This window comes from Pelophylax lessonae, assembly GCF_965119305.1.
Source record: "Pelophylax lessonae genome assembly, chromosome: 12".
NCBI classification, from domain to species: Eukaryota; Metazoa; Chordata; class Amphibia; order Anura; family Ranidae; genus Pelophylax; species Pelophylax lessonae.
This window is the reverse complement of record NC_138779.1, coordinates 89,590,754-89,614,654: the sequence shown is the minus strand read 5'-3', so window position 1 is coordinate 89,614,654 and position 23,901 is coordinate 89,590,754. Positions and strand designations below refer to the sequence as shown.

The window sequence follows — 23,901 nt, the reverse complement described above, 5'->3', positions numbered from 1 at the left end:
CATTTAATCATGCGTTTATACCATATATGAAATTTCTGTAATCCTGTACGATTTTTATGTGAGCTATGGATTTAGATGTCAACATACAATACAATTCAGCTTGTATTATCATAATGTATACTTCTATTTCCTCATGAAGTTAACCTGTGTAAAATTAATATCCAATATGCCATCATGCACTAATCATTTTACCAGTGTCGTGCCACTTGCCTCATTTAAAGTCCAAATCTTTCCTCATTTTTCTATTTCAGATATAGGGATGAAGGCACATGACCTTAAGGTGTTATGGCTTTAAAGTCCCAAAAATCCCCTCCTTTTATTTCCCCTGACACCAATACTTCCAGTTACTGACCCACAAAAAGAAAAAGAAAGCAACGAGTCCAGGAGTTCAGCATAACAGCCAAGCGATAACATTTAACCAATGATAGCACTATTTAAATCTCTGCTCACAGGTTGCTTGAGGCCGGGTTCACATATGTGCGAATTGGATGCAGATTTCCCCACAGCCAATTTGCATGACATGGAGTGTTACCAGCTGTCATTGGAGCCGGCTCACATGTCCGGGGCGGCTGCAGTCCGCATCTGTAAAGGGTCCTGTGTGTCTTAAGAGCCTAGTTCAGGTGCGAAATCAGGCAAAAACGCAGACCAGATTCATACCTGAACCATTGAACAGGGACACACCTGACTCCATGCTGTAAATTGCAGCCGCACATATGTGAAACAGACCTTCTTACCCACTTGCCGACCAGCCGCTGTAGCTATATGGCGGCAGGTCCCCGCCAATTGCCATTCCTATATGGAAGTTCGCGTGAGCGATCCCGGGGCACGCACACGCCTCCATTCGACAGCAGGAAAGCTGATTCACGGAGCCAGCTGCCGCGATTGCTCCCCGTGAAAGGAGAATAGTGGTCAGCTGTTGGAAAAGGTTCTATAGCAGAAAGTGAGAAATGTTTTTTTTAGAATCGTTACTCTTTTTGCTTCTAGCGAGAAAAAAAAAAAAAAAATCAACTCAAAATCAAACACCCCCAAAAGAAAGCTCTATTTGTGGGGGGGGAAACAATTTTATTTGGGTACAGCGTCGCACGGCTGCGCAATTGTCAGTTAAATTAACGCAGTGCCGAATCGCAAAAAAAAAATGGCCTGGTCATTAATAATCTGGTCCAGAAGTGGTTAAAAAAAAGTGGGGAGTACCAGCATGTAAAATGTGTCCTTTAAAAAACTGCTAAAGGGCTTTAAGAAAGTAAAAAACTCAGTATGTACTCATTAAAAAAAAGGACTCTGTACTTTCCCTGTATGCAAATTTTTCAAACAATGCAGTCTAACAGGAACACAAACTGCAAATATGCAACTAGAAACACATTCCACGTGTTAAAAGGGAACTTTACCCATCATTAACGTGTATGCAAACCTCAAAAACGTACCTTTGTTTTCTCCCATATAGTCTGTTTTGATCGTGCGCAAAAAAAAAAAAAAAAGCCTAATAACTGACTTTACCTCAATTTGCATAGACCAAATGTTTCATACGATGTATAGTTCTACTAAATTTTTTTTTTTTTTTTTTATACATACACCCCTTTAAGTTTGGGCTCTAAGAGGTCCCAGAATAAACTATTTATGCTTTCCTTGGTTCTGAACAACTGAATATAGAGTGTACTATAATTGGTCCACATTTGTGTTCATGGAATCAAAAAACTGGAGCAAAGGTGCAACTGTTGCAAACATCCAGTTGGATTTCATATGGGATTGTAGGGCGCATATTTACCACCAATTTATTAATACTTAAAATACTAAATAAACAGACATACAGCAAAATTCTATTTAAAGCGGTAGTATCCCGCTTTTTTACACTTTTACCTACAGGTAAGCCTATAATAAGGCTTACCTGTAGGTACAAATAATATCTCCTAAACCGGCATGGTTTAGGAGATATTTACAGTGCATGCAGCCGCTCGCGTGAGAGGCGCATGCGCTCTGAAGGTCCGGGGGAACCTTCAATCTATTTGCCGGGAGCTTGCCGGAAAATCACTCCCGCGCGCATGCGCGGGAGTGACGTCATCGCGGCTCCGGCCAATCATCGCGCCGGAGCCATCTCTTCCAGCCAATCACCGCGCCGGAGCCGCCGAACCCGGAAGAGACGGCGAGGGATCATGGCAGCGCCCGCAGCGATGTCCGGGGGTCCGTGTCAGGGCTTCGTTCTAAGGTAAGTAATAAATAATGAGCTAGTATGCGATGCATACTAGCTCATTATGCCTTTGTCTTGCAGGTTTTTTTTTTTTTTTGATCTGTGGGTTTACAACCGCTTTAAATGGCAGCGGCACCTTTATTTGTAATAAAATCAAGTATAGTCAACTTTATTAAAGACAAAGGAATATGAAAAAAAAAAAAAAAAAAGGTATAATTATATATATATATATATATATATATATATATATATATATATATATATATATATATATATATATATATATATATATATATATATATATATATATATATATATATATATGCACTAATATATTATATACACACACACACACGTATAAACACTATCTATACCACACACAAACCTTTAAATATCACTCAAGTCATAACACATGAAAAATTAATTAGGCAAAGTCCCCACAAACCGGGTTTGCTGAAAACAGAACCAGCCTACCCCAAAACTGCAGCCATTTCAATGTTTTGCAAGCCTAGATTAAAAATATCTAGGCCAACATCAGACAAAATGACCACCATCTTGTCTGTATAGGCCCGGAAAGCCTCCTTCCAAATCTACATGATGGAAGGAACCCCCCCCCCCCAGCAACGGCATTAAACTTTTCATCAACAGATCGATTAACTCGTCTCTTAATCTTCAAGAGATTTTCCCCACTGGAGAAGATAACCAAACGAGAAACCATCTCCAAGAATATAATAAGAGTGTTGGGAAAAGGAAGTTTACGGTGCTGTAAAATCCTGTTTGATACGAAAAATTAAATCTAGCATTTTAAATTTCCCAACGTCAAGTGAATTATCACAACAGATGGGGATAGTCATGACTGAGACAAAATAGAAATATGAAAGACAAGATCAGTCCATTGTAGTAGACCCCGTATACCTCTCCACAAGACTGAAGTTATCTGACGGTAAGGATAGATTAGAAGTGTAACAACGCTGAGATGCTCGTTTGTGAGCCCAATAGACATAGGAATGTCCAACTATCCAAATGTCAAACTTGGTACCTATAAACTTAGAAAGATAAGTTAGGACGAACATAAAAATTAAACCTTTGCGACTCCCATCTACCCAACTTCATAACGATAGCATCAGCAAGACCCAATTTAGCAGGTTCAGTGGCAGCCCCAATACAAAATGAAGGAGGTGAAAATTTGAAATGACATAGGCCTAAAAAGAGAGAACACGTTTAAAAACTGAAATTTTGTAAGAGGAGAAAAATCCAAATGCTCTAGAAAAATTACCTGAACATGGTGGCCTAAAAGAAAGATATTAAACACAAAAAGTGGGCAAATAACAGTCGCCACAAGCATTTAAAGTGAGCCAATGACCTTTGCCAGTTTGATCAGTTTTGATCTCCTGATCAAAATGAGCACTTTATATCATCAGAAATTAAAACCTCATCATACCCTGTTTGTTATTTGGCCAGATCAAAAAAAAAAGCTGAATGAAATAGCAACGCTTCGCATTCTGAATTCCATAAAAAGGTCAAAAGGATATTGGCCTACGCACATCTTGCTTTAGATTTACTTTTTTATACGCCTTAGGAGTCTGCCTGACCGGGAAAACTATTTCAGGCAGGTAAATTATGGAGTTGAAGGAAAAAATCCCCACTAAAGTTTTATTAATGCGATTAAAAGAAAAAACTACAGTTGCATGAGGGATCAAAGAAAAGCTAAAAACAGATTGTTCGGTAGGTGAATAACTGGAGAGGCCTAAATCTTGAATAAAAGCCACCTCTGCTATGCAACTGAATAAGCAGTCCATGTTCTAGGGGCAACTGAGTTTTTTTTAATAGATGATATAACTTATTCGATCAGGTTCCATAAATGATTTGGGCAGGCATACCCGACCATGTCTGCATCTGGCAAAAGCTGTCTGAAACAGGCTATCTGGAAGCGAGAGAATGCATCAGCAATAGCATTCTGCTTACCTGGTACAAATTTTGCTTTAACCCAAATATTTATTCTTAAACATAACACTAGACGACGCAAAAGCTTAACGAATATAGATTTGGAAGATAGGCAAGGCAAAAAAAGTTGCACCCTTTATTATCTGAATTATTAATAATCCTCTTATTGGCAAAATAATTCCCCCAAATTTCAAAAGCTACAACCACTGGAAAAAGCGCCAACAGGACTATATTTTTCGTGGCTTTGTTAGCCACCCAAGCAGGAGGCCACGAACCCCAACACGAAAAATACCTGCAAAAAAAAAAAAAAAGCGGCATCTGTATATAGCTCAAGGTCTGCATAGAAAACAAAGTCCTTCTGAAAGAATGACCGTTGTAATCTGCCAAAAATTGGGACCATACCAACAGGTCATCTTTAAGATCAGAAGTGAAATGAATATACGAAAAACGGGATTTAAGCCAGGACATAGCCAACAACAATCTCCTTGGAAAAAAAAAATTCTGCCCATTGGCATGATCTGTTTCACGAAATCCAGGAGACCTAAAAAAAGGACGGAAGCTCTTTTTTTAAAACCTTTTTTCTTTGCAGAAAGAAGGCATTTAAAGTTTGCAACCTAGTAATTTTAAGTGAAGGGAGCTGATATTGAGACAACGTAGCATCAATAGTAATCCCCAAAAATTCAATAACTGGAGATGGAAAAACAAGTTTTATCCATAGAAAGGGGAATACCAAAGAATTCAGAGAGAATAAAAAATAACCGCAATTGTAAAAACAGACAGATAGGAGAATCTGGAGGACCAATGAAAAGAAAGTCACCCAGATAATGAATTACTCCGTCAAATTCATACACAAGAACCCATTGAGGAAAAGTGGCAAAGACTTCAAAATAACAAGACCGGGAACGACCCATAGGAAGACACATATCAAAAGAAAAAAAATAACCTTCAAAACAAAAACCTAAAGAATTAAAATGAGTCCGAAGAGATAGGCAACAATCTAAAAGCAGATTGAATATCCGCTTTTGCTAGTAATGCATCATATCCCAACATTTCTTGAGAGCTGGATCGCATCATCAAAAGTCGCATATGTAACTGAGGACAGAGAGGCATCAATTTTGTCAAAGAACTACCTGAAGTGAAAGAAAGCTGATGGATGAGACAATACGAGTTTGGGTCCTTTTAAAGGTACCAAACCCAAAATACCCAGACATTTTCAAAAGGAGAGCAACGGAAAGGGCCAGCTACCCTCCCTGCCAAAATTTCTTCAATTAATCTTTCTCTTACTACTTCACTATGCATTAAGACTGACTTTAAATCCTTAGCAATATTACAACCGTGACAAGAAAAAAAAAACCCCAAAAAACGGAAGGTTAAAACCTGTGGAAAAACCTCGGCCTTCTCCCTGTCTGGGTAAAGCATTAATAATGGGGACATTTTTTCCAGCCTCACTGGTGCGCAGACTTTTGGAATGGTCTCTCGGGATTTGATTGTGCGAGGTCCTTTTAAAAAACACTTGGATACAAGAGGAGTACCAAAACGAACATTCATACCTAGAACGGCATGAAGTTAACCATTTACATTGAGTTTCATTATAGGTTTAACATACACCCTTTTTATAAACTGATGCAACAGTAGGATTTGATACCATTAAAAAAAAAAAAAAAAAAAAACCCACATCCTTCATCCCTCATTTAAGATTGGGACAGATCGCAATTGGTGGAAAGATTTGTCAAATTTGAACCAAGCAATTCCACCAAAATTCTTATAATCCTCAAGAATAGGTTCCAAATGTTGGAACAGGCTACTACATCTTTTTCAGGGAGTTTCTCACCCATGACCGCTGGGGGGGGGGGGGGGGGGGGTAATGCAGAAACCCTGCTACCAGTTCTAAAAAGATCTAGTCATTTTGACGGAGCCTATTCTCAGTGCCATCTTAAGAGCATTAAAGGGCCCCGGACAATGCAGTGTACTGGGGCCCCACCTACACAATCACCCACGAGACTAAAAATGCAAATTATGGATAAGGTGATCTTTATTGGTACAGCAGTGCCAGCTTCCAAGTTGGGGCGGCTGGGTGCGGTGAACACACACACGGACGGGAGTCAGACTCGACTTTCCTGTGTGTGCCTGTTCCCGTGGAGGTCGACAGGCATTCCTGCAGTTGTGGGCTCCCCCTCCACGGCCCAGGTGGCTCAGGTGGTCTGACAGCAGAGCAGGGCCGATAGGCGCTTGCCACCTGCTAAGTTTGGCGGCGGAATGCACACGGGAATCAGGACTAATGCTTGGCTGGGGCTGGGCAGGTGGGGCCCCCTGGGCAAGCGGGGCCCCGGCAACTGCTCAGTGTGCCCATTCGGTAAGATGGTCCTGCCTATTCTCTTTAGCACCGTCATCCATTCTTCTATAATTTTTATTTGAAAAATCCTTTGAATTAGGGAGTAGTGATAAATCAAAAAATTTGCCCTTCCAAATCTTCTCTTTAATAGAGGTAGCCAAGTCAAAACCCAATGGGGACATTTCGCAAAGGCAAAACCTCCTTGTAACTTTCTTTGCTTCATGGACAGAAGAAACAGAAAACCGCAGCAGGAGTGGTAATTGAGTCAACAACCTGACTAGTATTAGAGAAAATAGGGGTAGACTGAGCAGACCACACATTTGCAGAAGACAGAAGCTGCTGAGCAGACAGTGATTTGGTAAATTTAGTCAAAGTTAATAATTGAGTAATTAATGAACCTTAAGAAATGACTGGAATGTTTTCCTGCTGTAGACCTCACCAGGGATGCTGAAGATACACCTCTGTATCCAGCCTGAACAACTGTGCTGCCATTACCCTGGAAACCAGGGAAGCTTACCTAGAGCCAGCTGCTGCAGAGGGAGGAGCCAACCTATGGGACAATGCTCTCCTCTTCTGGTAGGTGGGTCATTTCCCTCTGACTTTCCGGAACCCCCCGCTAAAGACTGCGGAACACGGATCCGCGGTAGGCGCTGCACTCTGGGGCTGTGCTCTCACTGGGGGGGGGGGGGGGGATGATGTTCTCTGGCATCCCATCTCCGCTGGATTCTCTTCTGCCAGCATCAGGCACTGCAGCAGCCACTCCTCCTTCGACGCCGCCTTCTCCTGTTATGGCTGACGAGCGCCTGTTTTATATCTCTTATGTTATAGTCAGTGGAGCTCACCATGCCAATCCAGAACAGATTCAGTCATGAGGGGCTTTATATAGCCCCTCAAACAAGTGCTGGAATTTTCCAGAAGGAAACATGTTTCCATGCTTCAAATACCTGACTTTTATTTTTTTAAACTAAAGCTTGTGGCGGCCACAATTGAGCCCTTGAGTCGTGCCCACGTATTCCAACAAAAACAGCTTCACAATTGGCATGGGCCTTCTCTCAACTTTGTTCCCAGTAATCAGTAATATTTACAGTTCAGCTCCATGCATGCACAGTGCATGAACAGCACAAATCCATTTCCACATTGGCCGAGGAGAAGACAAATGATCACGGATCAGGAAAGCAAACAAACATTAGACGCAGATAACTGCCCTAAAATAACAGGAAGCAAGGTCGCCAGCGTCTACCTTGGCAGCTCTTTCACAGCCTCATCAGATCTGATGTCCAAAACTACAGAATACTTACAAAGGTCTGACTACAGAGAAGTTGGAGGAACACGACAGAAATCAAATATTTTAGGAAGAATTCTACTCAAAGAGAAACTTAAGTCTCTTCAACCCCACCTCCATCTTTGGTACTCTGGCACATGTGCAGATGTGCCCAAAGGCTCTTCCTTCAGCACATCTGTGCATGCAGCGGGGGGGGGTCGTGCATATGAAGACATGGCAAAGTACTTTATACCTGCACGGTCTTCATGTATTTATGGGGAACCTGTGCAAATAAGCCAGGGCAGAGTGGGCTTTAGCAAATGGAATAGGCAAGCAAGATGAAGTGTAGTACAAAAACCCTATAGAGTTAAAAAACAAATAACTTCATAGGGTCAGACAGTAGGAAAAATACGTTTCTTTAGGGTGAAAGACCACTTTGAAGGCATATTAAACTCCAGTTCGCGCCGTTAAAGTGTTACTAAACCCACAACAGTAAAATCAGTCTGTATATGCAGTAAAGCATGCTTGTTATACTCACTGTGGAATCTAAGGGGTAAATCCACTGCATTGTATAAAAGGCTGCTTGATCCTGTATGCACAAATCCTCTTCCACCGACTCCAAAACATGTCTGGATGAGAGAGAGTTTGGGCTCTTTCACACGGGCTTTCCGTATGTCTGCAAATCATCCTATTTTTTTGCGGATGATTTGCGGACATAATGTAAGTCTATGGCATTGCAGATGTCAGTGGAATACCATCCGCTGACATCCGATTTCCTTCCTTTCAGTTCTGTTCCGTTTTTTCGAACGGAACAGAACCCCATTTTTGTTCTGTTCAAAAAACGGGAAGGAAAATCGGATGTCAGCGGTGTCATCCGCTGACATCCGCAATCCCCATAGACTTACATTAGGTCCGCATATCATCCGCAAACGGATGGGATGATATGCGGACCTATGAACAGCACAAATCCATTTCCACATTGGCCGAGGAGAAGACAAATGATCACGGATCAGGAAAGCAAACAAACATTAGACGCAGATAACTGCCCTAAAATAACAGGAAGCAAGGTCGGAGTGGATGACAGAAATGTCATCCGCTCAAAAAAAAAAAAAAAGACCGCAGCGGAGCTCTCACACGGAAAGCCCGTGTGAAAGAGCCCTTAGCGGAGTCAAGCTGTTCATGCTCAGTTTGGTGTGTATTGCATTTCTTGAGAGAGTGCATGTGATCAGCACAGGGCCAATCAGCACTGTGCAGACAGAGGATCAAGGGTCCTGAATCCTGATAGGGCAGCCAGTGCAGTATGAAAACTCCTACAAGCTTTAACCAGGAACTGATAGAAGTCACAAGACAGCTATATACTGCTGATGAGAAAAGGCATTTATCAGTTTAGATTTACTAAAACGATTGCATTTCCATGCTCTGTTTACTGTAGACCAGATATAGTGAATACAGGGTCCTGGGGTTAGTAACACTTTAAATAAGGGTTCCTCTTCCTTCAAACTTTTACTTATGTCTCCTTTAGGTCTCCCAAACTACTCCCCACCCCTTTTTGCAGGTATCCCATCTCCATAGCTGGCTAGCTCCTAAGGACTCACATGTGCTCTCCCAGCCAGTGCTGTGTGCGTCCATTGACGCACAGACCCCTACTGCCCAGCAACCCACACCTCTGCTTCCTCATCGAAGCAACTTGACTGATGGCAGCATAAGACCATCTCTCCACTGTCCTAAGTATCCTTCTCTGCGACCCGGAAGACTGGGGAATATGGCACGGATTGTGGGGTCCTTATGGCGATGGTGGGCTAAATTGTTCCTGATAAAAATGTATTTTGCCATGCATTTCTACCCCGTGACACTCATTTAACACACATTGCTAGTTATCCTTTAACATGATTTTTCTAGATTTGGGAAAATGTTGCAATTAAGTTAGGAAACTGCATCCCACATCACCAAACTCCCAGAAGGACCACCTCCCTCCAGTCCACATAACCGAACTCCCTAGAGGACAGCCTCCCTCCAGTCCACGTAACCAAACTCCCTAGAGGACAGCCTCCCTCCAGTCCACGTAACCAAACTCCCTAGAGGACAGCCTCCCTCCAGTCCACGTAACCAAACTCCCTAAAACACAGCATCCCTCCAGTCCACGTAACCAAACTCCCTAGAGCACAGCCTCCCTCCAGTCCACGTAACCAAACTCCCTAGAGGACAGCCTCCCTCCAGTCCACGTAACCAAACTCCCTAGAGGACAGCCTCCCTCCAGTCCACGTAACCAAACTCCCTAGAGCACAGCCTCCCTCCAGTCCACGTAACCAAACTCCCTAGAGCACAGCCTCCCTCCAGTCCACGTAACTATGCCTCCTAGGAATCTAGGTTACATGATTTCTGCCAAGAGAAGATCCTACATGCTGAACCCTGCTGCTCCCCTTTAGAAGAGAATTTATTAGAGAGATATATAGAGCCAACAATTTATGCAGTGCTTTTTATATTGTTCATTCAAATCAGTCTCTGCCCTCAAAGAGCTTACAATCTAAGGCTGGCCATACACTATACAATTTTCTTGTTCAACTTTCCTTTAGATTTACCAAAACCATGCAATATAGGGTCAAACCTAAACACTTTCAATTTGTATGCAATCAGGCAGGCCCTTGCACTACATAGTTAAAGGTAAATCTAAAGGAAATTGAATAAGAAAATTGTATAGTGTATGGCCATTCTTAGGGACATACATACTTTGGCAAAGGAGTCAATTTACTTAGAAGTAGGACTTGGGGCATGGGAGGAATTTGGAGTAACCAGAACACACAAGAACAGGGTCAACATGCAAACTAGATTCAGGTAGTGTCCTGGTTGGGATTGAAACAAGTCAGGAGTGCCAACCACTGTACCATCAATCACATGAGGAAATGTCTAGGGCTTTTGACTATGTCCAGGACTAATAGGATCCTGAAGAAGTAGGTTATCCAGAAAAGCTCTTATTTTTAATTGCCTGGTAACAGAGTACAGCTCCAACTCCAGTCATAATAATATAGAACATTTGGGGAGCGTTGGAAGTGTGTTTCAGTTTAACACATTTCTGAGAGGATTCACCGACAGGCACCACTGACCTCCTGACTGGTTTTACACAGAATTTGCATTCCATACAGTTATATGGTGATGAAAAACATTTGCGGTGAACAAACAGCGTACTACACAGTCCCCTGAATGTTACAAGGGTTACCCTCCAGTCTCTGAGGCAAATAAAATTCTCCATCACAGAGAAAGGGATGCCAGTACAAACTGGGACACAGCATGTAAAATATAGTCAAGGCAAAATTACAATGATTTTAAAAAGCTTTCGCCAAGTGCAATGAATGACATACATAAGAGATACAGGCGGTCCCTGTCCCTGGGTTACAAACAAGATAGGGACTGTAGGTTTGTTCTTAAGTTGAATTTGTAAGTCGGAACAGGTACATTTTTTAAGTGTAGCTCCAGCCCCAAAAAATATTTTTAAGTTGTTTGGATAGCATAAGGAAGGGTTACCACCCCTGTAACATTTGTTTTGCTGCCTGTGCCCCTGTTCAGAAGATTTCACCTCACCTTCTGTCCCTAAGACAATTGGATTTTGAAAATTTTGGGTTGTTGTGGATAGGGGTGCACCGATCTGACCTTTCTAGTCCCGATACCGATACCTGGCTTTGTGTATCTGACGGTACCAATCCGGAACTACACATACACAATATGCATGCGGCTGCAGTACAGAGCAAAGCCACTGCTTCCTGTGTATGGCTCCTCCATTCACAGGCAGAGTGCATCTGATATCACTCCGCCTGTGAGCCGGACCTATACAGGAAGTAGCGGCTCCGTGCAAGTAAGGGACGGCTGAGCCGGGACTCAGCTAAACCGGATCGGCCCGTGGATCGGTTAATTTTACCGATCCCCCGATCCAGCCATTTTGGCAGTATCGGCGCCGATATCCGATCCCAATATCGGATCGGTGCATCCCTAGTTGTGGAAAAAGGATTGGTGATTACGCTTCAGTGAAGACACCTTTTTCCCTGTGAGAGATCTTCCAGGAGAGAATTTCCCTTCCTAGTGGGAAATTTCCTCTCACTTCCTGTTGTCTCCCTCCATTTGCAAGTAGGAGTTGTTTGTAAGTCAGATGTTCGTAACCCAGGGACCACATATATATCTATATCTATATCTATCAAATATAGACTATACCATAAGTAAGCAAGGATCTAAAATATAATTTGCTTAAATCCTTGCAAAGTGAATACTGGAAGAAAAAATAAAAAGGGCGCATGGAAGAGATTTTATAATGATAAATATATATATATATATATATATATATATATATATATATATATATATATATATATATATATATATATATATATATATATATATATATATATATATATATATATATATATATATATATATGTATATATATATATGACATGTAATTCAGACTATATAACATAGCCCTAAGTTTTCTGAGGCTGTATGTAAAGCCTTAAATTATTACAAGTTCTCTCAGCTGAAGGCAAGCAAATCCTGGAATACAATTCAAGTAACACTACTTCTCAATGCAGAAAAACGAGAAATATGAATTTCTGCCACTAGGGGACACTGCAGGGAAAAAAAAACTAGAGTTTAATTTCCTTGTGGGGTCCATCTTGTACCTCCTACAGTTGGTCAAATGTTGGAATACTGTAGATAAAAAGGTCTGATTACAGAATACTGTAGATAAAAGGTCTGATTACAGAAATTAAAATTGACAGGTAAGGGGTCCATTTGTAATAATAAAAAAAATTTAAAAGTTTAGTTTATTTACGGAATAAGCTGTACACTGCATTTCAAGCTTCCAGTTTTTCCCAAATTTTACATCTCTACCCCAATAGCCGAAATTAGAGTGCTCAGCGAACAGTGAGAATGTATTCTAGCTCATTCAGAAAATAGCACAGGAGCAGAGATGCAACTCAAAAATATATTGAGTTTCCATTATAAAATTTCATAAAAATGGAAAAGTGCAACCTACCCACTGACGATTTAAAATGAACTCACCAGATCGCTTACCCGCAGCAGAATAGATTTTCCTTGGCACCTCCATGTGCAAACCTGTGTCGTGCATCTGTACAGATACATCAGGGCTACATAAGAGAAGGGGGTTTTGTTAAACATAAAAACTGGCTCCGAGATTCAAAGCAAATTTGTCACGCTCTGGCCTGCAACTCTTGTGTGCAGAATTGCGCTCCTTGACAGTGTAAAGCCCTCTGCTCCTGTGTGAAGGAGCCTATAGAGAACAAATCTACTTCCTCGTCGCTATACAAGTTTTTACTATCAGTTTTCCAGCAAGCTGCGGTTCAGCTATCAAAGTGGCTTTTCCACTACATGGAAGTGGTCACAGTCCTGACCACCAAGTCCCTAAAGTCCAGCCCACATCACTGACGGTCCAGCTTTACTTACAAACTACAGATGTCAAACCACACTTGGAGCTTGTGATAATCAGCATTCTTTTCAAATGCCGATTTTGCTATTCAAACAAAAGTGCATGCATTTGAATGGCAAAGGCAGGGTTTGAGAGAAGAAGAGGCTAAAATTATCCTGCAGTTCAATCTCCCCTCAATTTATTACAAGTATTTAGCACCGACAATTCACACTGCTTTACATATACTGTATATTGTACATTCACATCAGTCCCTGGACTTAAGCGCTTTACAATCTAAGGTCTAACTCCCATTCATACACATACTAGGACCAATCTAAGGTCTAACTCCCATTCATACACATACTAGGACCAAATTTAGAGACAGGAGCCAATTACCTACCAGCTTGTCTAGAGTACCCGAGAGGAAACCAGAGTACCCGAGAGGAAACCAGAGTACCCGAGAGGAAACCAGAGTACCCGAGAGGAAACCAGAGTACCCGAGAGGAAACCAGAGTACCCGAGAGGAAACCAGAGTACCCGAGAGGAAACCAGAGTACCCGAGAGGAAACCAGAGTACCCGAGAGGAAACCAGAGTACCCGAGAGGAAACCAGAGTACCCGAGAGGAAACCAGAGTACCCGAGAGGAAACCAGAGTACCCGAGAGGAAACCAGAGTACCCGAGAGGAAACCAGAGTACCCGAGAGGAAACCAGAGTACCCGAGAGGAAACCAGAGTACCCGAGAGGAAACCAGAGTACCCGAGAGGAAACCAGAGTACCCGAGAGGAAACCAGAGTACCCGAGAGGAAACCAGAGTACCCGAGAGGAAACCAGAGTACCCGAGAGGAAACCAGAGTACCCGAGAGGAAACCAGAGTACCCGAGAGGAAACCAGAGTACCCGAGAGGAAACCAGAGTACCCGAGAGGAAACCAATGCAGGCAGAGGGAGAACATGCAAACTCTAGGCAGGTATTATGGTTGTGATTCGAACCAATGACCCTAGTGCCTTCAATAAGCCATTGTGGAGTTGATTTACTACAACTAGGGGGTGTAAAACCGGTTGCAGCTGTGCATAGAAACCAATTATTCAAGGTTTTTTTTATTAAGGTTTTTTTTGGCATGAACAAGCTAAAGATAGAAGCTGATTGGCCATGCACAGCTGCACCAGATTTTGCACCCTCCAGTACTTGGTAAATAAATCCCTGTATATCCAAAGGAATGCAATGCAAAGCGAGACAAATGCAGCCTCTGATCTGCCATGTGTACACCTATCAAAGGCAACAGGATTTTGCTGATCTGGGTTTTGAACTCAGGGTCAGCACAGGAAAAACAAACACCCATAAATAGGGGAGCTTATAAAATGTTACAAATGTAAACTTCTTGCAATCAGTTTACCAAAAAATAAATAAAAATACAGCACAAAAAATTAATAAAAGTCAACTTGCAACTGCTACTCCTGACAATTTATAACCAACAAAACACCATAAGCAGAACCTCAGTTATTAAAACACACCCACACACACAATCTCTATAATTTTGCCAGGAAAGTGCAAGGTAGTTCAAATATTTGCCTTGGCTTGTAACCAATGTTCCCTCTAATTTTTTACTGTGCTGAGCAAATAAAAAAATTTCTGAGCGCAAACCTTTAGACTGAGCAATTTAATCAAAAATCATATATTGTCACAAAAAGTGCATGCTGCCATTAACTAATGGGCTATAGTTTGATAGAATATTAGTAAATCGTTTTAACTGTTCAACCAATTTTACAGTATATTATACTGTAAACTTGGTTGTGAACAGTTAATACGATTTACTAATATTCTATCAAACTATAGCCCATTAGTTAATGGCAACATGCTTTTTTGTGACAATATATAATTTTTGATGAAATTGCTCAGTCTAAAGGTAATAGTAATAATAAATGTTCAATAGGCTATTTTTAAGCTGTGGTTACATTTTGGCACCAAGTTTGAAAAGTTTACACAGTAAAGTGAATACATTCCAAACACAGTCCTGGTTTCCTGACAGATATAATGCATACTGTTCACAATTGTGGGGCTACAGTAACACATCCATCCATTATAGAGATGTGTTTGTTCTCAGTGCTGGCAAATTGGTCCTGGCAGCATGAGCTACTGTGCACAGTGCAGCTCAGGAGAGAACTGGGCAGGGTAGAAGAGGGACATTTGGGGGACATGCAGGTGTTCAAGGTTAGTACAGGGGTTCCTTTAGTAGTTCAGGGTGGTGGGAGCCATTACCAAGGCAGACGCACCACCTTATGGTATGGGTATGGCACTAATAAAAGGTTTCCTTTTTGAAAGCCAAATGCACATTTTCACAGTGTTACACCAGCACACAGTATGTTGCAGTTGTAATGAGATTCATTTTGAGTGGTAGCCAACAAAGCAACGCACCTCCAATGCACATATCTTGCAGTGCATCACAGCGCACATTAATACACCACCATGCAATGTGTCACAATGCATTTCCAAAAATGATGCATGCCCATTTTGTGAGACATTTAGCTGCTTTGCCACTGCCAGCCTATTGATCCCAAACTCCCTCAAAATGCCAGGTCATTGCGGACGGCATCCAGCAGTATAGAAGTGTTCTGCTGGCTGAGTGGATCTTCTGGTGTTTGACCAGCCGTGACTTGGCCCCCGCGAGCCCCCCCGTGCACTTACCTCACGGACGGTCATGGACCTGGTCACTTCAGTCCCCGGCTTCCCGCGTCTCCGTCCTCCCGAGTCCCGGCGCCTCCTCCTCGGCCAATGGCATGAAGTTGGCCTTTCGGCCAATCAGGAAGCGGGAGGACCAGCTCCCTGATTGGTCAGGAGGAGGATCCGTGTGACAATGGCGAATTTTCATTCGCTATTGTCACACAATGGGCGTGCTCTCGAGGCGCACGCTCTGTTCCCCGGCCGCCACGTCCGTGCAGTCTAAATAGGTGCGCGGTCTAAATAGATGCTTGCGCGGGACCGTAATTTTCACTGCGCGTCCGCGCATGCGCGCACTTTAGGGGGAACATTGCTTGTAACCATGGATAAAATGTTATATGTGCACCTCCGTTTACTTTGTGTGAGCAATTCTTAAAGCAGCCACATAAAAATGAAAGTCAGTCATCCTAATGTCCCGTACACACAATCCGAAAAGCGGGCGACAGATCGTCCGTTTGCATGCTAGTTGCAAATCGAAAATAGAGGTTACTAAAATTACGAAAATTTTCATACAAGATAAAAATTTGGAAGTAATGTGTTGTAGTCTTCTTCAAAGAGAATCTCGCTGGATTTTCAATTTAGAGGCCTGTAGTCCCCCAGGCCTAAACGATCATCTGAGCTACGTACCGTTCTTGGAAAAATAGCATTGTCCCTGTCTTTATGGGGTAACTTTGAGAGGCTAACCACCTATAACGGTAGATGGATTAAACCCCATCCTATTTCTTCCACTTCCTGCCCTGGCTCATCGGTCATGATGCTCCTGGGGATAAAAAGTCATCCCTCTCTCCCTTTCCTCCCCCCTTTTTCCCTTCCCCTTCTTCCCATCCCTTCCCTCTTTTTTTTTTTCCCCCATTTTGCATATAATTAACTATCGGGGTACCTTTTGTCCTGTTATCCTTCAAATCCACCCTATACTTCTTGAAATCTTAAGATACAAAAGGCTCTTCTATGCATAATATTTACAAACAACAGAGTATTAAATGTATTAATGAATATACCTTTGAGAGGTTAAAAGATATATAAATTAATTTAATACTAGTGAATTAAACATATTATTCTGCCTTTGAATTTTTATAACATTTATTTTATTATATATATATATATATATATATATATATATATAATCTTTTTAATAATATTAAATGATCTATTACAGATACATTTTCTCTTTGGAAAACAATTGATCAAATGAGAAACGAGCTTCCCTCGGATTATTCTTTAGAAACTTTAATTGTTTTTTGCTGTTTCCTGTGACAAATCTTTTAAACTTTATGCATATATCGCAGCCGAATGCCGCCTTTGGAGCGATCTGCTAAATCGGTTCATATACAATCTTTGAACTTGATGGCTCGCTGCTTACTCCTTGAAGGTACCATCTCTGCTGACACTATAGGTGGAGCGCTACCGTCACTTCCGGTCCACATGACCGGAAGTTGACGCAAGCGTCGGATACACAGGAACGTCCTCCCGCAAGTCCGTTCTGGACAATTGACGGGCAGACGTGGGGGGCGGGAGACGCAAGAGGGCTGAAATTGGCGCCAAACTGACCTCTATTTAACCACCAAACAAATGTGCAAATAAATATGGCCAGCGTAACATACGGGACTATACTTACCTACAAACCTTTATACTCTACGATGGACATACTCTCTCATTGAACGCTGATGGAACCAGGTAATAACTTATGAATTTTAAATACACTTTCTAGTCTATTCCTCTTTGGAGAAAAAAAAGAAAAAAACTTTAGAAATTCTATTTTTGGTCTTGTTTGACCTTCTTTGCCTCATTTAAGGACAAAATTGATAAATCTTTCTATACAAAACCCCCTTTTTTTTTTCCTTTAGATTGGATGTCTACAATTGACTTCTTAGTCATAAGCATCCCCATACAGCGCTATTGAGAGATATGGTCATATCCTTCCAAGTCTATATCCCGGTGATTTATTATATCTTTTAAATACACTATATTCACTATTTCCTTGGGTAATTCATCTATACCCTGAGATATATATATATATATATATATCCGTTATATTTCATCCCAGCTTCATTGGGTAAGTTTCTCTTTAAACAATTGTTTTTTTTTTTTTAAAAAAAAACAAATTATAACAAAAATTCTTTTCAAGCATGTACCCTCATTAACACTTTCACACTTTTAAGCACTTTTTAATCACCTTTCTTTCCCTTTTTCCTCTATTATGCACATTCTGCACTTATATCACTACTCCTTTACTTATAAGCAGCACTGTTCCCTGACATACCATTTTGGAATTCTGTAACACTGCCTAGCTTCTTTAGTAACCCTTTCCCTTTTTAGCTGGGATAGTATACTTTCACTTGTCAACATACTGGATATCTTATCCTCTCTATTTATTTACACATTGTTTGTTAAATTAAGAAATAATTAATGTTAGTATAATTGTCTCTTTATTTTTAGGTTTTTAATGAAACATCCTTGTTATTTCCGTTTTTTCCAAAACTTGCCCCTCTCCTTTTCCTTTCCCCCCCCCCCCCCCACTCTAATGCTATGTGGAAGGATAGATCTTCAGTTAGCTGATTGAGATCTATATATTCAGTAAGAACCAACGCTAATAAAAGTATATAGGTAAGCTATCTTTGACATTTATATACATTATCGTGTGAAAAACATCTACAAATCAGTTTTCTACACTATCTGTATTTCATCTCTCTTCCTGTCTGGCCCTTTCCCCAGGACGCCCCGGATTTCCCATCCAGGGGTGACCGGGGATATGGCTAATATGCCCCCCCTTAAGTTTCTCCGATGGATTACTATATATGCTAATAGTTACCCCTTCCCCTTTTTTTTTTTCTTTCTTTCTCTTTTTCTTTTCTCTCTCTCTTCCTCTTACTTTTACTCTATTTTTCCTTTTTTCTTTTATTATTTTGAGTATATTAACTAAAAAGAAATAACATTAATTGAGTTTTTTCTAGAATATAGAGTTTAGAAAATATGAAATAAATATTCATTGATATAAGACTGGTCAGAATAAAGGTATAAAATATTTTTTTAATCTTATAGAGATAAATAATTTTTGATATATTGATAAGATCTAAACAGTGTAAAGTTGGCAATTTTCTTTTAAAATTCTATATATTCCATATGTATGAATAATATTAACATATATCTTTGTTTATTTATAAATTAATGTATATGTTGCTTATTTCATAGAACATATTGTTATTTCTACTTTGCTGGAACCTGAGGAAGCATCTCATGCGAAACGCGTAGTTCCAGCTCTTCATTCTATCTATGTAGCCCGGACACTTTGGGGCTTTATGTAATGTAATAATATGTATTTATGATTGCTGTACCATATTTTATTCTTACATTTCCTATTGTTGTCAACATAAACCCAATAAAATTATATTTGTTACCTTTTACATGGTTTGGAAGTGTGAAAATAATTTCCTTTGTTAGTATATGTGGCACATTTAAACCCCCAGGCCTGATGCTTGGACTGCACCCTTTCTGTGTGTAGACCAGCACATGCCTCCACTCCCTACATACAATTTTTGTTCTTTTTGGGGGAGGTGCCAATAGACGATTATATAAATAACCACTGTGTCCCCCACCACAATTCCCTCCTAATGTGTTGTAGTGTATTTGTATTTTCGGATGACAACTGTACGACCTGGTATTGTACGAGAAACATTTTCGTGCTTGTCCGATCGGATAATATTCGGATGAACTGTTGTGATCGGCTCTAGAAAGCTCTATAACCAACAATACAATTGTACAATGGCTTTGAAAGCAGTAATTTCCGTATTGTGTGTAAAAGTGAAAGCCATTTTTATTTTAAAAAAAAAATGGATGTGGAGAGTTGGGAGAGGTGGGGATGAGGTAGAGGAGTGGCGCAATAAGGGTAAAGGTAGAGGTCAGGGTAGGGGAGGAAAATGGGGAATATAGGAAGATTGTATGGTTATTTTCTTTTTCTGTATATTGTTTTGTGTGGTAATCTTTTTAGATGGAAAAATCAAATAAACTTTAAATAGAAAAAAAAAAAAAACCCACACAACCACATCACAACCAGCCGATCGGATTTATCATATTTTTGGAAGTGGCTATAGTCAAAACTTCCCAACTCTATCCAAATCTAAAGAAAAAAAGTTTTGGCTTTAAAGTGGTTGCAAAACCTCAGTCATAGAATCTGAGCAGAGCATATCCAATACTTTTGGTAATCTAGTGGGACGCCTGCCTATACACACATGAACTTTAAACGGCATCCCAGCCTTAGACTAGCCTGGGATCAGTTGGGTGCCAGGGGGGCCCTTCGTGTTTTCTTGCATTGGGGGCCCTGAAGGTTCTAGTTACATCTCTGACACAAGTGGTTAGAGGAATGAAGCACCAGAGAGAAAACAGAGCTTTGGAGAGAGATAAGTAAACACTACATTACCAAAAGTATTGGCACGCATGCTTTTACACACACATGAACTTTAATGGCATCTCAGTCTTAGTCCGAAGGGTTTAATATTAAGTTGGCCCACCCTTTGCAACTTTAACAGCTTCAACTCTTCTGGGAAGGCTGTCCACAAGGTTTAGGAGTGTGTCTATGGGAATGTTTAAACCATTCTTCCAAGAACACATTTGTGAGGTCAGGCACTGATTTTGTACGAGAAGGCCTGGCTAGCAGTCTGCGCTCTAAATTCATCCCAAAGGTTTTCTATCAGGTTGAGGTCAGGACTCTGTGCAGGCCAGTCAAGCCCCCACCCCAAATATGCTTTGTGCACTGATGCTCAGTCATGTTGGGACATGAAGGGGCCATCCCCCAAACTGTTCCCACAAAGTTAGGAGCCTGTACAGAGTCCTGACCTCAACCAGATAGAACACCTTTGGGATGACTTTAGAGCAGAGACGGCGAGCCAAGCCTCTCCAACATCAGTGCCTGACTTCACAAATGCGTTTCTGGGAATGTTTGACCATTCTTCCACAGACACTCCTAAACCTTGTGGACAGCCTTCCCAGAAGAGTTGAAGCTGTTATAGCTGCAAAGGGTGGGCCAACTCAATATTGAACCCTATGGACTAAGACTGGGATGCCATTCAAGTTATGTGCGTGTAAAGGCAGGCGTCCCAATACGGTATCTCCGTAGTTTACTTATCTATCCCCAAAGCTCCAAGTGTCGTTTCTCTTTGGTGCTTCCTTCCTCTGTTATCAGCATAAGTCAGGTGTAACTAGAACCTTTAGGGCCCCAGTGCAAGAAAACATGAAGGGCCCCTCTGACGGGGGCCCTTTATTAGGGTCCCACAATGGGCCACCTTCCTGCCATAATGAGGTCTCCCACAGTTGTGGAATGCCAGAGTCCAGTCGCGCAAAAGTGACCCTGGTAGTTCTGCCACTGGCGTCAGTATTTTTATTTACACAATTCTATTTTTACATATTTTTAGGACCCCCGTTGTGGGGGCTTTGGTGAAACATCTGGGGTTTAAACAGACCCCTGATGTCTTACTTTTGAGATAGCGAAGGAGACTGAGGACAGATTCATCAGTCCCTTGCTCTGTAGCTTCAGCAGCACAGAATGAATGAATAGAAATCTGAGGCATAGTAAATAGTTGACTATGCCTCAGCTATGAATGAAAAAAAAAAAAAAAAAAACCTAAAACAGTCAATGATTGGTACCATACACCGACTCTTGTTTATTAAGACAAGGGGCCAGTAAATGACATTTACCGCTCCAATACTCTTCTCCATCCTGACAGATCCCCTGCAGCAGCCGGTGGGAGAAAAGGAAACCCAGCAGCACTGTGGGGGGGGGGGGTGCACAGGAGCACTGGGGCAGCAGGACAGGGATAGGGAGGCAGTGGGATCAGCATGTGGAGGGCCCAATGCCCTCCCATTTAAACCACACCAAACGCATGGTTGTGCGGCATCATGGATTTTTCCGCTCCTCTCTTCAGTGGTCATAGGTACTGGGAGGAGCTTCACTCCCTCGCCGGCACTCCTGCAGCAGAGGACACATATCATCTACAGTGCACCCCATAACACGAGCCTGAGTCCATGGGTCACTGACAGTAGCCAATGCTCCTGCTGCGGTCTTAGCCAATGTGAAATGAGACCCCGGCAAAGGCTCGGCTCTTGTGCACATCGCTGGATCGAGTGGGAGCTTAGGGGAGTATTACAAGGGAGCGCTGCCTTTAAAGATACTTTAACCCCTTTGCGGCAGCACCTCCCAGCCCTTTAAGGAGGTTTCAGATGCTGAGAGGCAGGGCGGGTTTATGATCATGAGATTGCAGCGATTGGCTGTCACAGTGATCACATGATCGGAAAGCTCCTGATCACAAAAAGCGATCAGGAGCTTTCCATTAGCCCGCTAGTAACTGTGCCTTTAGTGCACACTCTTGGCACAGCTGTGTCTGCAAATTGATATGCAAAATATGCGGCCACTAGGTGCCAAGGCCCACCGATCAAAAGGTTGCATATTTGTGTACAGTTGACGTCTAGCGGTTAAAGGTTGCTTCACTCCCCCCCCCCCCCCCCCCCCAAAAAAAAATTCAGCCTTCTACAGTCTAATCCCATCATGTCACCCCAGTTCTACAGGTTGGCATCTCTACCACAAGTAAGCTTTCTCCCCCCTCATTCACACGTTTGCGCATTTTCTGCATGGAACGCTGCTCTTCCCTGGCAGATCTTGCATAAAGCAGGCACCTAAAGTACTAGATGCATTCAATTCTTATGACTCGGGTGCCGCCACATCCTACTTTATTTCTGTACACCGCTAAATGCGCATTGGCATTGCAGATGACACCGTGCCCAAGGTGCTGCATTCAGATGCATACAGAACTATACAGGACATTTAAGACGCCCATGTGAATGAGCCCCTCACCGGTTATTTATAAGTGGTTGTAGACTGCGCAGTCCAGGGATGAAGGCGGCTCACATATCCCCCCTCCCCCTTCCTCTGACAACTTTGTGCCCCCTGTAGGGTGCTCAGACATATGGCATGGAGATTGCTAATTCAATTAAAAGCTTTGCTGGCCATCAAGAAGCCAAGACTACATCCCCCCCCCCCCCCCATCCCATCCCATCCCCCGGATGTGGTGCTTACCCTGCAGTTGGGCTGACAACGCTTCTTGCTGCTGCTTGAATTTCATCGCCTGGACCTCGGAGCTCCGGGCTTTGTCCTGCACGTAGTTATACAAGTAGAGCCCGCCGCCCAGTCCCAGCACGGCCAGCAGGCAGAAGGCGGTAGGGAGAAGACCCTTCTGTCTCCTACTGCACACCCCGGTGCCCATGATCGGACCCCCAGCACAGCTCAGGTCACCAGCACACCCCTGAGGGCTCCTCCGCTCATCCTCATCCCAATACAATCACCCGATTTCTTCTTCTTCTTCCTAAATCCACAGCGGTGCAGTCACTGGCACACCTCCTCCATCGCCCGATCTCCGGATCTCACCCGGTCCCCCGATCACCGCACTGCCCCGATCTCACCCGGTCCCCGCACTGCCCGGATCTCACCCGGTCCCCGGATCTCACCCACTCCCCGCACTGCCCGGATCTCACCCACTCCCCGCACTGCCCGGATCTCACCCGGTCCCGATCGCTTCCCAAACTTGTAACATTTTCAAAGAGGAAGCAGCGCTGGCACGAGCGAGTGACAGGAGCGCCGACCAATGGGAGGCCGGGAAAGAGACAGAAGTACGCGGGAGGGGTGGGACTTCTATTAAAGGGCTCAGACATTAACCCTTTCCTCCCATCGGTGCCACTCACGCGGGCCAGCAAAGTAAACCAACTTGTTAGGCTTCAGAGGGCAAAGGGAGGATTTATTTATATATTTTTTTTTTTTGCCCACTTGGTTGCTGGGCATTTTCACCCCCTTCCTGCCCAGGCCAATTTTCAGCTTTCAGTGCTGTCACACTGTTTTTTGAGACAGATATAGTTTTCTTTTGGTGGTATTTGATCAGCACTGGGTTTTTTTTCTATTTTTTGTTAAACGAAAAAAAAAGACAGACAATTTTAGAAAAAAAAATTTTTTTCTGTTATAAAATTTTGTAAATAGGAAATTTTTCTCTTTTACTGATGTGCGCCGATGAGGCTGCATT

The 23,901-nt window shown here is 42.3% G+C and overlaps 1 protein-coding gene across 5 annotated transcripts in view; it reads right to left on the bottom strand.

Annotated features, from left to right (window-relative positions):
- The window catches only part of LOC309568544 (uncharacterized protein), a 228,678-nt gene extending 205,522 nt beyond the window's left edge, over nt 1-23,156 (bottom strand). For all 5 annotated transcript variants that reach the window (XM_082274238.1, XM_082274239.1, XM_082274241.1 and 2 more), the window contains exon 1: nt 22,908-23,156. In XM_082274238.1, the coding sequence (XP_082130364.1) occupies nt 22,908-23,094 (187 nt within the window). In that variant the 5' untranslated portion in view covers nt 23,095-23,156. The remainder of the gene's footprint in view (nt 1-22,907) is intronic.
- Nucleotides 23,157-23,901: the final 745 nt, after the last annotated feature.